At 32.8% G+C, this 17,055-nt stretch overlaps 1 protein-coding gene and 1 long non-coding RNA gene across 2 annotated transcripts; one reads left to right on the plus strand and one right to left on the minus strand.

Annotated features, from left to right (window-relative positions):
- The first annotated feature begins 6,550 nt into the window (after positions 1-6,550).
- On the plus strand, positions 6,551-7,904 carry LOC110027045 (GATA transcription factor 7-like). Its single transcript, XM_020728313.1, has 2 exons — positions 6,551-7,073; positions 7,160-7,904. Exons 1-2 carry the CDS (start codon positions 6,867-6,869, stop codon positions 7,775-7,777), a joined length of 825 nt encoding a protein of 274 aa, XP_020583972.1. The 5' UTR covers positions 6,551-6,866; the 3' UTR covers positions 7,778-7,904.
- Positions 7,905-10,332: 2,428 nt separating this feature from the next.
- On the minus strand, positions 10,333-15,019 carry LOC110027048. Its single transcript, XR_002294295.1, has 3 exons — positions 14,886-15,019; positions 13,066-13,322; positions 10,333-10,715 (listed from the first exon to the last, which is right to left on the minus strand). It is a non-coding gene; the product is annotated as an uncharacterized LOC110027048 (long non-coding RNA).
- Between the last annotated feature and the right edge of the window lie 2,036 nt (positions 15,020-17,055).

The raw sequence follows: 17,055 nt of genomic DNA on the forward strand, positions 1-17,055 counted from the left end.
CTGCTTTCAATGCATTTCATATGGATAACCTTACTTTGGATGTAGGTCTTTGACCGAACCACATATATCCTTTGTGTCAATTGTTTTTTTTTTTTTTTTTTTTTTTATTGTAGCGACACTGCTGTTGGTTAATTATGTGAATGTTGGTTCATTTTTAGCAAAAAACTATTATTAATATGTTTTTATTAATATGTTTTTATTAATATATTTTTATTATCGTATGTGTCTGCACTATATGTTTCTTTTCTACCAATAAGTTATTCTGAATAAGCTGCCCCAAACAGTTTCATTTGACAGGGGCAGAAATGTCATTTAACCACCAATAGGCTACTCTGAACAAGCTGCCTCAAACAGCAAGCCAGATTATTTTGATAATCTGCAGATTATCATATTATCAGAATAATCTGCTTATCAGCAGATTATAAATAATTCACAGCTACGCCAAATAGACCCTTAATCTTATTTAACATTTGTCACTTGAAACAATTTTTACACATCAAGATTTCAATTTTATAGAATTTACTATATCCTATTTAAATTAAATCATACTTATAGCCAAACAACCCTTGAATCCCATTGCTGGTCTCTTTCGCTTAAATTCTGAATTTAGGGGCACCTTGAAGCAACTTTTTCTTTCTTTTGTTACTTTTCATTTTAAAAAAATACAATTCTTTATTTTATGAGTTATTTATGATTTTTTTTTTCAGAAACACATTTTAAAAAATTCAAAGTTTCGCAAATAACAATAAATTCTGTCAAAATAATGCAAATTTTATTTTAAAAAAAATAAGAGGCCTAGAATGAGGGGGACAGAGACAAGGACCGTCTTTTTTAGAGAAAATATTGTATTCTTCTGGGCGTGCAAATGACGGTGTGGATCATATAATGTCGTGCGTTCAGCAGATGCTGTGATTCATCAGCTACCATCCGCTGAAATCACACTAGTGCATCTTATTTTTAATAAGTTTTAGGCAAATTGAATTATGAGAAATCGCACATGATTAAAACTATGAAAATAAAAATAGAAAATGAAAATCATTTTTTAAATGAGTAATATTTTTTTTAATTAGCATGGCTTATGAAGATGAACCTAAGGCATCTTAACATAATAACTCTCTTTATATTTTCCCTCTCTCTTTGTCTTTCTTTTTTTCGCACTTTATTTTTATCTTTAATCATAATTTGAAATGAACAAAAAGCATAGAGATGTTTTTGGATAACCATTAGCATTTATACATAAAAATAGAGTAACATTTTTTTTGTAATTAAAAATATTATTTAATTTTAAGTGCAAATTATATTTTAAAAAATTGGGCTCTAATGAGTGTGAAAATAATACTCCATGTCTAAAATGTTCCAGTGAAAACAGTTTGAATAATAAATGTCAATGAGTCTAAAAGTTATACTTGTACCACTATATGTTAATTTTATGAAGAGTTCTTGTTAGAAAGTAATTCATTATTTTCATGCCTATATAGCTCATAAATATTGATAAAAAGGTCATAAAATAGAAGCTTTGCAATATGATAAACATGATTTATAATTCAAATTTATAAGAAAATTATGGGTCAAAACTTATCTTATAAAAGTTTAAGAGACCACGATGTTGAGGTTTGGATCCTGGAAGAGCACCTATAGCCGCAAGGAAGCAGTCAACATGTTAAGCAACAAGAGGTGTTTGTGGCACGGCGCACCAACACTTGGATGGAGCCCCCATGCAAGTAAATGGAGGATTTGACGCAGTTATGCCCGTATAGGGAGTGCCCGTAGAACGTCTATAGAGCCCCTACACAGCATTTCGAGAGCCTTTGCGCTCGATTCCAGAGAGCGCATTGCTCCCTTGCCCAGAAGTAGGGTGGACGTGCCAGGTGCAGTTTTCTCTCTCCTTTTGGTCTTAAGTCTTCTATTCGAGCAATAAAGTTAGTACTCTTGTGAGTGGTATTTCTCGACTGGTTTTCTCATGAAAATATATTATCATGAGAGCGAATTTTGGAACGAGGACTTTCTTTTGTGAGATAAAGATGAAGGTTTGAAGTAAAGTCTGTAAGTTATCTTGCTTGTAGAGAGTTGATCTGAATGTGAGTCTTTGTACAATTTTGTTTCTTCATGGTGAAAATATACGGTGATGTGGCTCCGTAATTTTTTCACTTTATCGCGTTTTTTCACTTAAATTTTGTTGTGTTTTTTCTCGAATTATTTTGTTGTGCTTATGTTTGATTTATGTTCCAAATTTTTTAAATTAGTGTGACCATATTCCATGGTGTGATTTAATTTCTAATTAATCAAAGTATAATGTTTTTTTAAATTTCCAATCCAACAAAATAATATTTCTTAATCTGATATTTGTAAAACAGTTTCTAAGACCAAAATAATTTGAAAATATAATTTAAGAAACTTATCAAAGTATAATATTAATTAAGCATATGTATACTTACATATGTATTCTCAAAGCAAATAGGCAAATAGATAATTGGAGTATTATGAGGAATTTCTAATATTCGAGCTTTGTTGACCTCACTTTTGGTTGAGGTCTAGAAAAGTTTTGAGTTTTCTTCTTTGTCACGTGAACTTTAGCAAATGCGCCTGAGAGTATTATGACGATCAAGATTCCTTATCCTATGATTTCCTTCAATATGGCTCATTGTTCTCAACCTAAAAATGTAAAATTGGCACTTACACTTAAGAAAGTGGTTATTGAATGTTGTGTTGAATCCTTTTAAGACGTATGGTCCTGTACTCGTGTAGTATGGTCCTGTACATAAAATATGGTAAAAGGCCTTGTATCGCAGAATGGTCCTGTACTCGTGTATTGTTTGTGAGTACATAAAATATGGTAAAAGGCCTTGTATCGCAGAGAGAATGCCAACAAGAGATAGATGGATGACCTTCTTTTGAAAGGATCTTATGAAATATGTTAATTATCAATCTCCAATAATAAATATGAAGGAGGTGGCTTTTTGAATGTTCATCTAGTGACAGGATTTTAGAGAGGGAGAGGAAAAGATAAATTCAGGGCTCAAGATTAGGATTCTCTTTCGAGAAAAAGAGAGGTTCTGCCAAGACCTCTTTCCTATTTTCTTTCCCTTTCTTATACACGAGAGTGAAAGATTATAGAATAATAAAAATAATATATTTGTTTATGGATTTTTGACTTTGTCTCATACATTGATGGATAGTTCATGAAATACACATTAAAGTATTGTTGACTAATATCATATATTGTCTGTTCGACAACCATGATTGATGTATGGACGAAAGGACCAGATCAACAGTGTCGAGCAACATCTTTAATAAGTGAATGACAGACATCATTATTGATTATGATGGCTTTCTCGAATTGCTGCCCCCAAACATGTAGGCTATGTTGTCTTCTCAGGGAAGATGAGGATGATCGGTTCAGCCATTTAGGTCACTTCAATTGGTTGGCTCGGTTCAGCCACTTCGACATGTGGGCTCAATTCAACTACCATATTTGAGTATATAGTTAGCTTACAATCATTGTGTTTAGAGAAGCTTACGTATTATTTCATGTATTTCACTATTCATACTTCCAACATATATTTTGGAAAATCCTTCAAAATTTTTGGCACTCTTACACACAAACGAACAATATTAAAATATGATGAACACAACTGCTTGCATCATGAAAACAAAGTCATAAAATCACGATAAAACAAGTAGACAAGGAATAAATTAAGATTAAGTATTGAAATATAAGATCTGAAAGCAAGAGCATACAATAATTTTTCACAAGGAGAAAGCTTATTTATAGTTGCATGCTTTCAGACAATATGGTTGCAAGTTTATTCAATGGCATATAAATCTCGTTAGCATTTTAGCGGTGATTGACTCAGATGCCTCCTTATCTTGTTTCTAATAGAACGTTTGAACTAGGATCAATTGGTCGTCTTTCGCGGCACAGTCGGCTTTTAATTTACTATCTTTGACTCGGTTGATTGCACTTGGTCAGATAAGTGGAAATCATATTCTTTTGTTGATGGACCCTCCCTCATCGTACTATTTAGACCTCATTGGAATCAAAACAAACACATTTTTTTTTTTAAATCTAAGAGGAAACAAAGATAGATAAGAGGAGTGAAATGAAATTACCTATAAGATATTTGTTTTTTTCAAGAAAAAATAAATGAAAAAAAATTATATATTTTTTGTTTGATGGATGAGAAATTGAGTTGATTTTCATTGGCTGGGAGATGCATGAGTCGTAATAATGGAAAAAATATTACCTCCATTGTCCAGTTATTCAGACAACGATGTGGATCACACTACGCCCTGTGCACAAACATATGGTGCGATCCACACTGTCATTCAATCATACAATATCTTAACATAATATCTTATCGTATTAATGATTGAATAAAATTATATCCTCAAATTTTTATTAGAATAAATAATATCTAATGGAATAAAAGTATCCAACAATAACTTTCTTCATTCCCCTTAAAATAATTATAGCATTCATTTTAATGTATTATAGTCATTTCAAAATTAATTCAAATGAATGTGAAGTAGGTCATGAGTTCACAATAAATAGAGCACTCAGAAGAAGTGGGCCCCGGCAAAAAAGCAGAAATAATTTTGACCTAACAATTTGAAAGTGGAAAACATTATTGGGCCGGCCCATTGTGCAAATATATTCATTGTAAAAGTAATTCTATAATTCTCCCATTAAAAATAAAAAATCTTCAAATCATTAGCTGAATGATATGCCGTATGTAATTGCCACAAATTATATCTCAATAATTTAAAATTATTAATAATAAATATTAATTTTCTTTCTCTCTTGATAACAATAAAACAAATAAATTTAATTTCTCATTAAAATTTGGCCCACCTGGAAACCACTCGGCCGGATGAGGCCAGATGGCAAAACGATGTGGTCGCTGGGCCGCCCTGGAGGAAAGCGACCCGACCGCCCCCATACAGTCCAGACCCATAGACCTTTAAAATAACGTGTAAAGTGTGAAAACAAATAAAATAATCCCAATATTTATATAAGATCGTTTTAAAAATATCAAAATCATTCTTATATTTTTTAAAGTATAATTTTAATATAATTAAAATTATCTAAAACCCATCGGGGTCTAATTTCTTTTATTTCCACTTTTACCCTCAGACTTTCAAACAAATTCTTCCATTAAGCTGAAGGCCTCCAGGATTTTGCAGTATTTTAGCAGCTTGGTTTGCCGGCAGCCCACGTGGAACTGGCCTTTGCAAGCGAATTTTTTATATTAGAGGAATTGGAGGTGGTGGCGACTTTAGGGTGCGTTGTATAAAAAATCAAGGAGAATTTACATATTTGCCACACAATTTTTATGTATTTATATAAGTAAATATTTTCTATTTATTCATATCACTTAAGAGATATCGTTATCATTATTTATTTATTAAAAGTAAAATATAATTAATAATTAAAAAAAAAGAATTTCTTATGAACAAATTAGCAACTATAAAAGAAGATTTCGGCATGCTAAAATTATTTTTGGGAATTTGGTGAACAGCTGCTGAAATTGATTTAAGGATAAGAGTGAGATAACTTTGGTTAGAAGGGTTAATTCTTGCCAAACAATGTTTGTTTAGTTTAATTTGATTTAATTATTATAACTCATGGATTATAAAATAATTATAAGCACAACTAATCTATTATATTCAAAATATTTTAATTATTATTAGAAAGTATAGTATTTGTGAAAGATAGAAAATGATAAAAACATTGTATTTTTTTTTAATGGGTGCAATTACATAGGCACAACCCCAAACTTTGCTATTTACAAATCAAGCACCCTGAGCACCCTATTTCACCTATTTTTCAAATTCTCACTAAAATATCAAAATTGATGATGTCGAGCTCTCAATTGTTTGATCATAGTATACTTGAGTGCTTGATTTGTAAATATCATTGTTTTTTTATTTCTATAAGCAATCATATATTTGTGACTCATGATTCTTATAATTATTCTCATTGTCCTAAAAACTATTATACATTTTTATAAAATATAATATAAAGATGCATGAGGTATTGCGGAATTTGCGTACATATCACACAAGTTTTATATATTCACATACATAGCATTGAAAATTTCATATTTGCATACCATTCATTTTTTGGCATCACATAGAAAATAATACTATCATAAACCTTTTTAAAAAGCTAAATACACATTTTCATATATATATATATATATATATAGTATAGGTACTGAATATCAAATTATTACAAATGTAAATATTAAATATTAAGTGTTAGATATATAAATACATAAATACCTGACGTATGTATGTAAAATATTAAAATGTATTAGTTTAAGCAGGCATAAAAAGGAGCAGAAGTTCAATCATTAAAGAGAAATGACTACATTAACATTAATACCATTCCATTGAATTATTCAGCAATAATAAGGCTGCTGAGGGCCACATCACATTTGTCATGTTGTCCAAGATTTTTTTTTTTTCGCATTGTAATATTTTGTTTTGGGAAACAAGGACAAAAATGTAAAATCTCCATAAAAAGGAAAATATCTTCGTAAAAATGGCACTAAAAAAAAGAGAAGAAATAGTGGAAGAAAGGAAGGGGACAGAGGCATTTGATGCACCCCGTTTTCTTGCACCACTTATGCCCCAAAAGCGGCTCGCTTTCCCATATTTGCCCCCCTTCACTCTTTCTCGTTCTCTCTACTTCGCCTCTCTCCCACTCATCCTTATCGCTTCCAACCGGCCGGCCTTCTCTTCCCACTCTTCGTCCACAATCCACTGAGGCTTAACTTTTTTGAAAAAAAATTCTTAAAAATCCCGCCTTTGAGTTGAGGGACGCTCGGACAGGCTGCTTTGGTTTCGCTCAACCAAGGGAAATGGATGGCCTTAATGAAAGGTGGTTCTCTCTAGAAGAGGCGGCGCCGCCGGGGGACGAGTTTCAAGTAGACGACCTGCTCGACCTCAGGGGCCTACCGGAACCTGAGAAGGAAGAAGAAGAAGAAGGCGACGATTCAGCCAAAGAAGCTGTCTTTTTTGCGTTCGAGAAGAAGGAGAGTCTTCATCGCTTGGGAATAAATCTCCCGGTAAACAAAGCTCCATTAGAAAAAGGTCCGGTTTTTATTCACGAGTTATTCGTTGGAGTTTTGAAAAAAATTTGATTTTTTTTCAGGAGGAGAACGACGCGGCAGACCTCGAATGGCTTTCACGTTTCGTTCACGATTGCAACTCGGAGTATCAGCCGACGATGGCTTCCATAAAGGAGAATTGCAGGCCCTGCTTCTCGATGGAGCAACCTTCTCCGGCGGCTTCTTGGAGAGTAAAAAAGGAGGCGCTTATTCCGGTGAAGGCCAAGCGAAGCAAGCGCAACCGCCGCACCGGCATCTCTTGGACCATGCCCTGCTACTCCTCTGTTTCTTCAACTTCCTCACCCTCTCCTTCTTCTTCCTGCTCCTGCTCCTACGCATCTCAAGAGTCCTATCACAAGAAGCGGGGCAGAAAGCCTAAGAGCTCCATGCCCGGCGGTGTCTGTAGCGAGAGGCAGTGCACGCACTGCGGTGCTCAGAAGACGCCGCAGTGGCGGGCCGGGCCGCACGGCCCAAAAACGCTGTGTAATGCTTGCGGGGTCCGGTTTAAATCCGGTCGGCTGTTGCCGGAGTACCGGCCGGCGTGCAGTCCGACGTTTATCAGCAACATACACTCGAACAAGCACCGGAAAGTGCTGGAGATGCGCCGGAAGAAGGAGGGGCCGTTCTTCGCGGCCGCCGCGCCGCCGGTTCAGTCTTGCTGAGTCCTTGTGGTTGTGTCAGACCCGGTCCTGGCGAACATAATCGTCCTCTCACATTCTGTTTTCCATTTTACATTTTTTTGTATACTCCAACATCATAATAGACTCTAAAAAAGGATTTGCAGTTTTAGGTTCTAATTGGAGTCAATCGAATCTTTCACTCCAACGTTCCGATCATTACGTTCCAAAAATTTTTCTGTTTCAAAATAAAAACCCATTTTTTATTTTTTTTTGAAAGAAAAAAAAAATCTTAATAATAATTGGCGTATGAATTCGAAAAATTATTTAATTTGGCAACTGAACGAATTTAATCTTAATTATTAGGAATAATTAGTGCGTTTAAATTTAGGAGGCGTGCGTGCGTCGTTTAGAAATTTGAAATTCAAAATTTGAATGTGGAATGGGCTTAAATTTCTTACTCGCTCTTTTCTAATACATATATATATATATATATATATTGCAAGGTGGTGATGGAGAATAATATGTACTGGTGCATGCGGATTTATTGTACATATCATACAATAATATGTATATATTGTATAAAAAGATGTATAATGTGTGTACATGAAGTCCGAATGCTTCAAAATAAATGCTTGCCATATTTTTTCATGGGGGAGATTGAGGATAAAGATTATAGTTTTATAATGTTTGAAATATGTATAATAATTTATCTTGTTTTATAGAAAAGATTAAGTAAATGATATGCGAGTTACATGTTTTGAAATCATGTAAAATTATGGTATTACTATATGTATTCAAGTTTCATTATTGTTAATTTAAATTCACTAAATGTTAAATATGTTAACTTTCTCGATTATTTACTTATTTCGGCGGAGGCACAAAATTTAAAGTATTTACATATCTCATACCTAAACTTTCATACATGTAAATATGAAAGTTTAGGTGCGAGATATGTCAATTTTTAGAAATTAAAATAATGATATTTTGATGTGATACAAAAGATTTGAATGAAATAAATTTAATGTTATTGTATAAATACATAAGAATTGGGGGATATGTATGTAAATGTCCCATATTTTAGTGAAGCCTAGTGAAATAACATTGTAAGGAATAGTGATAAAAACAAGATGCCACATCAAACTTACAAAAATGTGATTATATATTGATGTGGAGCCCTCCCAATTAATTTCTTCCATTAAATAAATATTATATCAACAATGATCTAGCCCATTCAACCCACATGTTACTTGGCTACCCATTAGTGGGCTTAACTTTTACTTACCACTTTCTTTTGGGATTTTTTTTTTGTTGATTTTATTTTGAATATAATTATAATTAAAATTTGATCAAAATAAACTTAAGTATTTTTTTTTTTATTTTTTACATGATTTATAATTTCTACAGGGTTTTTGTTGATTTTATTTTGAATCTAATTATAATTAAAATTTGATCAAAATAAACTTAACTATTTTTTTTTATTTTTTACATGATTTATAATTTCTACTATGGTTTGAGACCATCTTTACTGCCACAAACCAACTCCAACCTAACAAATACTTAATTAAAATAAACATTAACACTGGGTAAAGAACAGATCATCAGAAACTAATTAAAATATTCATTACTTCTTACACGTTATATCACAAATATATTAATAAGAAAAAAACAAGGCCTTCAAAACAGATAAAATATCATGTGCTTCTCCATTAATATATATATATATATATATATATATATCCATTAAAATTTAATAGAATGTTTAAAATATTTCTTGAGGTACTGATTTTATTTATTTATTTATTTATTTATTCATCGGGTGACATTTGGTCTGAACCACTTCAGCTTTTTCTCATTTATTTCTCACTGTGGGTGACATTTGGTCTCAACCACTTCAGCTTTTTCTCATTTATTTCTCACTGTCCGCTTGAAGGATGCCAGCACTGTAAATTAAAATTATAATGTGAAATTTATGGACCGGAGTGTAAATTAAAATTATAATGCCATTAATTTAGACTATTTATGACTTATAATGTGACATTTTGTGTTTATAATCATTTTGATTGTTGTCTTTTTTTTTTATTTTTTTTTAATATCTTCTGGATTGAAAAAATCTTTTTGGAAAAAAAAAATAATCATGAATTAAATTTAATTAATGATATTATTATATTTATTTATTAGAATAGGGTTTATTGGAATTGCAAACATTGAAAGAATGCAAAGAGGTAAGAATTTGGCGTGTTCTTTCTTAGTTTGAATGTAAAGAAATGACAAGGGATTGACTTTGTTAAGTTTTATCCATTCATGTGGTTGAGAATTTGAAATAATATGGGTCACATTTATTTTTATTTTTTATAGTGAGAAGGAAATATGTGACTCCAAAATAATATCTCAAGAAAATATTTCTCTCATTTTGATTTGCATTTAATTAACTTATTTTTTTTAAATTAAACTGACCCTATAAGAGTAGGAAACTGTAATTCATGTTTTCTATTAGGGTTTGTCTGATTAATTTAAATCTAGTGAGAATTTGAGAAAAAAGAGAATAATAGAAAGCAGCACAAAAGAAATTTAAGTAATTAGATGAATTATATGGGATGCAACTGAAATTTTTACATAAAAAAGGGGCAATTTACATTAATATGTGCCACCCAATGTTTATGTATTTACATATCGAAGGCCTACACTTTACCTTTACATTTTTTACCACTCAAACACTTCATATCTCATAAAAATACCACCATTTTAGCTTTTAAGAAGTGAAATACATTTTTTCATGCATAGGTCAAATGACAGGCAGGCGGCCGGACGACATGCGTGCGTGCGAGATGGACGGGGGGGTGTGTGCTTGCATTTTTTTATAAAAGCCTGTAGGCAATATTATTTAATGTCAAAGGTGGAGTCCAAAAAAACAGGATTTAAGAATCCTCTATCTGGTGTTCTGGAACAACATAAAACCCCCCAGAAAACGGTACATGTATACCTAATAAGGAAAATAATAGTCAGAAATCTTATGAAGAAAATTTTGAAAACAATAAAGAAGAAAGTAGACCCTACAGTTATGTGTCCAACAGTATAGGGCTTCAGTCATAGCAAGGAAAACACCACCAATATATAGTAAACAACCTTGAATATGACCTCCAAAACGTGGCGTGACGACATGAATGAGAGGAATGGAGTAAACCCGTGAATACCACTACAAGAACTCATGATACAACCTTCAATAACACCTTCAAACCGCGGGATATCGCCCTAAATAACACCATCAAAATGCGGGATACAACTTTCGATAACACCATCATACTCTTCAAAAATACTACCACCAAAATGGGGGATACAACCGTGAATAAAATTGAGTTGAAGTTTATTTGTCAATTGTGCGTGAATTACTCAACCATATCGAAAATCAACAGTCCATGAATGTCTATTTCACCAAATTGAAAGCATTGTGGGAAGAATTATCTAATTTTTGACCACCTTGCTCGTGCGGAAAGTGTTCTTCTAGAGCTATCAAGGATTTGACAATTACTTCCAGGTTGAATATCTAATAACATTTCTAATGGGGTTAAAATGAATCTTTCAATTAAGCAAGAGGCCAAATTCTTCTTTTAGATCCCCTTGCACCCATACTCGTTTCTAACGAAGAACGTCAAAAAAGTATTACATCAGAGGGAGCTGATTCTGAAAATCAGAATACAACGTTTACATAACGCACTGCTGTCCCTAAGCGCATCCATTATAAAAATCAGATCAATGGTAACAACAAATGTCAAAAGAAAGACAGACCATTTTGCACTCACTACAATTTTCATGGACACTTTGTTGAAAAGTGTTATAAGATTCATGGCTATCCACTATGATAAAGACAGTAACAAACTATAACAGAAATAAAAGTACAGCTAATTAATATCTTAAAATGTAAGTAAATACACAAGAATTGAGTGATATGTATGTAAATATTCCGAAAAAAATAATAATAAGAACATATGCTAGCATTAAGAGAGAGCTATACAACGACAACAACAACAACAAAGCCTTAATCCCACTACATGGGGTCGGCTACATGAATCAATTTTCTCCATTGCGTCCTATTTAGTGTCATATTAAAAGAGAGCTATATAAGAGAGAAAAATTGCTCGAATGCTATTTTTGATATTAGGTTTGAGGAATCATCCTGCTCAAAGTTTCCATGTATTTGACAGAGGATCCACGTGGCGGTTCATAGAGCGAGCACTTGTGGTCCAGAGAACGGGCTATTGCTGCACACAACTAAACTAGCTAAGCAATCACAAACATTAGACCATAACTACCTTATATATATCCCAATCATTGATTAAAAAGCATAACCACTTGCTCCTAGATCCATCTTACCAGTCCTACATAATACCCTATACTAGCAATGTAGAAGGACAAGAATGAGTTCAAATTCCACATTCTGTAGATATGCTTGTTTTCATTTTTGTCTGCTTTCCCACTTTTCAAGGTATCAGAGCTTCTGCTTAACAACATTCTTGCTTCAACATTTTATTCTTTGCCCTCATGGTCTTCATGGATGAGTTTGAAACATCCAACCTGAATGGAGGACTTGCTTCACTCAATATCGAAGAATCCCCAATCCCTCCCTCTCACAAATTTTTCATCTCCAACATCAAAACAATAATTTACACTCCAGTCACCACAGAACTATCCATTATGGCGTTCTCATATCCTCAAACAATTAAGGTTAACAGATTTGAAGGATTTTCTGATGGCTCCATACCGGAAGTACAAAGAACAAGTGCAGGTGCTTCTAGAATTCAGATATCCACTCCAGCTTATACTACATGGACGTTTGTCATACAAAACTTAGCAGTTGCACTATTTTCTACAATCACATTCACAATTCTACCCTACGTTTTACACTTAGATACTTGTTCAAAAATTTGGAGTACCATAGCAAGGCAACTACAAGCTACAAATCAGTCCAGGGTTATTTGGTTGTGAATCGATCGAATTCGATTTTTCCGTCCCAACACAAATAACATATAGTATAAAAATTTCTTGCTATATGATTACAAGTCGTTGTTGTAAAATACTATGCCAATAAACGAGTTTGGTTTTGAATGGATCCGATTCAATGATAAATGTAATCCGTAAGAATACCTGATTCACATTTTAACCAAGCCAGATTATCCAATACATTCATAATATGATGGATTGAAAGTACTAGGCTTAGGCTTGAACACTACCTTTATTTGACTGGTATATAAAGGCAAAAAAAGAATAACAACATAACTTTACTGGAGAGAGAATTAAAAAATTTGCAGATAAATCAAGATAAAAATGGCACATACATGAAATCCATGAAGAATGAATACCTTCCGTACAATCACATAGTCACCCACTGACAAACTTAATTCAACATCTGTTTCAGTCATATGTGAATGCATAACTTGCACATTGAAAAAGTTTATATAAAATGCATAAGAATTTATCTTACAGGACAAATTTGTAAGAAGGAATTGCAGTCAGAAGTCTAAATATAATTACTTCTGCTATGAAGTATTCATTCATGTAATTCGTGTTAAATAAGCCGCCAGCTCCACACCATCTGTTATAATAACAATATTACATTAAGTCTACAGAAAAAGCAGTCCTCAAGGAATCACATACATACAAACATATATACATACATACATACATATATATATATATACATACATATATATATATATATATATATATATATATATATATAAGGTAAATCACCTCCCAATTGCTCAAGAATTCGAAGCACTCGTTGGTGAAAAATTCTTTCTGATTCAATCTTCAATGAGAAAGGTGAAAAACAACAGAATAAACTTATGATAAAAACAAACCACACAAAAAAATATTGAATTCAGTTGGAAAAGCGTTCTCTCTCTCTCTCTCATTTTTTTTTTCTTTTCAGAACAAACCATTGCAATAAGCCGCTGCAAAGACAATCTTTGCTGTTGGGTGTCGGCCGTTTTATTTTTTAACCTTCGTTGGTTTGAAAAAGAATGATTTTTTGTGATTTTGAAAATAATTTAAATATAAATATAACTTTTTTGATTTTTTTTAAATATAACATTTTAATTTTAAAATAGGTGAGACCAAATGAGTTTCACATTTAAATAGTTTAGATAATTGAATACAATACTACAAATAATACACTTATCCCGAAGAAATAAATATATCACTTGTAACAGGAATTCAATCACATAGACTAAAGAATTTGTGACATCCGTTTTGGTCTGCGAAATATTTTATAAAAAGACCAACAAGTTCCCCTATCTAATATAAAAATTAGATAGAGTTTATTTTATCTGGGTTCCAGGGTCCCTATCGCGCAAACCCCTATAATTAATTACATCTTAAATGATCGAAATCACTTAAGAAAACTCTCAATTAAAATCAGGTGGTTTTGCCTTTATGATTTCAAAGTTTAAGTTTTCACGATTGGACATGAAAAAATCAAATGGGAATGACTCAAAATAGGAACAATTATTTAAGAAATCCAAAGAAAAGAAAAGTAGGGGATATCACAGATCTGGGGAAAACCACGGTGAACTCCCAACTATCCTACTGTTTGGCTTTATGTCTTTTTTCTTAGGACTTATGTTTGCACAATATCGGACTGTGCAAATAGCCTAAAAAGACAGGAGGATTTATACCGTACCACACGGTAACTTCGGAATCCTAAAACTTTAGGACTTATAATTGTACAACAGAGTTGTACAAAAAGCCTAAAGAGTGATCTTATGGGTTGTTATTTAAACTAAAGAAGGTGATAGGTGATGTAAATATGTTTTTGCTGCTGCAGATCCACCTGGAAATTGTTCCTCGTCGTGCTGCCCACAATGTTTGCTCCAGGCTCTTCGTAGTAGCACCTCTTGGTTTAGTTTTAGTTTTGAAAAATGCACTTAGCCACTAGATTATTCTAAACTAAGACATAGTGTATCAAAGTAACTAAGCATGCAGTGTGAAAGAAAAGTAACAATGCACCGTACAGTAAAGAGAAAAGACAATATAACATGCTGAAAGAAGAGCATGACATGCTATAAAGAGTAGTATAACATGCTGGGGAAGCAGTATAACAGACTGAAAACAATATAACATGCTTTAAAATAAAATGTTGTAATATAAATTAAACCTGTACACTTGAGAGGCTCATTGCTCCTTTAAATTTAGCTATTATGCGCTGTGTAAAAGAGGAAAATATGACCTGAAAAAAACTTAACAGAAACAGGTAAATCATAGGAAAAAGACAAACAAATAAAATAAAATACAACATCACATATAAAGGACCAAGAATAGGAAATTTTTATGTGATATTAGAATGTCCCCAATTGCCAGGAGGATTTGAGTGTAAGACAAACACAAATCCCGGAGCATTGGGTTTCAGTTTTGGTCAAGTTAAAGTAAGAATTTCATTATTTGATTTAATTAAATCAGTCATGAGTCACAATCTAGTGCACCCTCGTGCCTAGTGTTCTACTTATCTCCTAATCTGAGGTTAGATGTTTGGATTTCTTAGGGTCATTTGAAAATTAGGATGATAAACTATCTCTTAAGTTGTGCTCCTAAGATCTAGGATGTCTGCACTTTAGTTTAAACTTGAAGTGTCCTAAAGTGCCTAATCTCAATTAAGTGTCTTTCCACTAACCCTCAAACATCTATAGATCCAGCTTAGCTCGCTATCAGGCTCCTAAAACCTAGGGGTAAAGTCATAGTTTTGGCAAAAGAATTGTGAGTTGTGCTTCAATCCTAGTTAAAGGAATTGAATTTTAAATTGATTCAAAGCTTAAGGGATCTAAGTGTAAGTCCACTAATCTCTCAATCGTTATCTAAATTCTCATTTCTTTCGATTCCAACTAGTCTTCTAATATGCAATTCAGTTTTCCTTATGTAAAAGAAAAGGTGGATTGTTCGTTACTATATCTCTTCTTTAGATTTTATCATCCCAAAAATTCAAATTTCAATTTTAATTTTCTCTCATTTTCTCATTCCCTCATATTTCCCTTGAGATTATAAACCATTTCTGAATATAATTAAATCGGAAATTCCCATTTTTAACTTGACCGTTAAAAAAAGAAAACAAAAAGAACGAAAAAGTAGACCGATCCATTTTTTAAAACCAAGTTAAATCAATAAAACTCATGAATTTATCGGTCTAAAACATTTAAATTCGTTAAAAGGAAAATGATCGGATCAATCCCGAGGAGGATATCCTTTCCAAATGTCAATTTTGCGCATTTTCAAACCCCTATTGAATTAAATTTATATCAATCTCATACTTTCTTCAAAATGAAATTATATTAACTTTTTTTTATTTCACAAGTCACTAAACCAGCTCCAAACAAACCCAAACAAGCTCACGGGTAAAGCCAAAAAGAGAGATAAAATGCCACCAAACCAGCCCAAATAAACCAGCTTTAAAGCAATGGTAGAAAATCCCGAACCGATCCAGTTAATTCAGCTAAAAAACGAAGGCAGAAAACTCCAAACCGAGCCAATTAATTCAGCTCAAAAATGAAGGCAGAAAACTCCAAACCGAGCCAATTAATTCAGCCCAAAAACTTCAACTTTTGAAATGACTTCAGCATGTATTCCAACAACCGGGGCAATAAAGGAAGCAAGATAAACCTCAATTATAATTTCCAGCATTAAGAAATATTTCAGCATATGTTCCAACAATGGAGGGCAACAAATTAAGCTAAGATAAGCCCTCAAATATAATTTCCAGCATTATGAAGATTCCAGCATATGTTCGAACAACGAAGGGCAACAAATTAAGCTAAGATAGACCCTCAAATATAATTTCCAGCATAAGGAAGATTCCAACATATGCTTCAACAACAGGGGCAGCAAATAGGAACAAAAATAAGCCCAAATATGTTTTTCCAATTTATAAAACGCTTCCAGATTTCATGTCAATCGAAATAATGTAAAATAGAGGAGAGGAGAAGAATACCTCTTTAGTGTAGACTTAAAGCAAAGTACTAAAATAAAATTGAAGAGAGCACCACAAAAATTTCTCCTAAAAGCCACGCAAAAGCTTTCTCGGTTTTTTTTTTAATTCTGCAAGCCACAAATTCCTCGAACGACAGAGAGGAAGTAAAACTTCTTTCGAACAAAAAGGGATCGATTCGTATGCTAACCGTGAAAGAGGAAGAAAGCAGATGCCAAATTTCTTCTAAAGAACTCCTCTCTCAAGAACACTCTCCCTTTTTTTTTGTTAGCCAAAGAAAACTTCTCACCCTTACTCACACAACCACTAACTATCCTCAGGAAGCCAAAAGGCAAAGAAAAGAAAAGGAATG

This window comes from Phalaenopsis equestris, unplaced genomic scaffold, assembly GCF_001263595.1.
Source record: "Phalaenopsis equestris unplaced genomic scaffold, ASM126359v1 Scaffold000413, whole genome shotgun sequence".
Taxonomy (NCBI): Eukaryota; Viridiplantae; Streptophyta; class Magnoliopsida; order Asparagales; family Orchidaceae; genus Phalaenopsis; species Phalaenopsis equestris.

Excerpts from the sequence above, each read along its gene's own strand:
- LOC110027045 (XM_020728313.1), top strand. The coding sequence starts at position 6,867 with ATGGATGGCCTTAATGAAAGGTGGTTCTCTCTAGAAGAGGCGGCGCCG. Across the intron at positions 7,074-7,159 it reads GCTTGGGAATAAATCTCCCG|GAGGAGAACGACGCGGCAGA; the intron begins GTAAACAAAGCT and ends ATTTTTTTTCAG.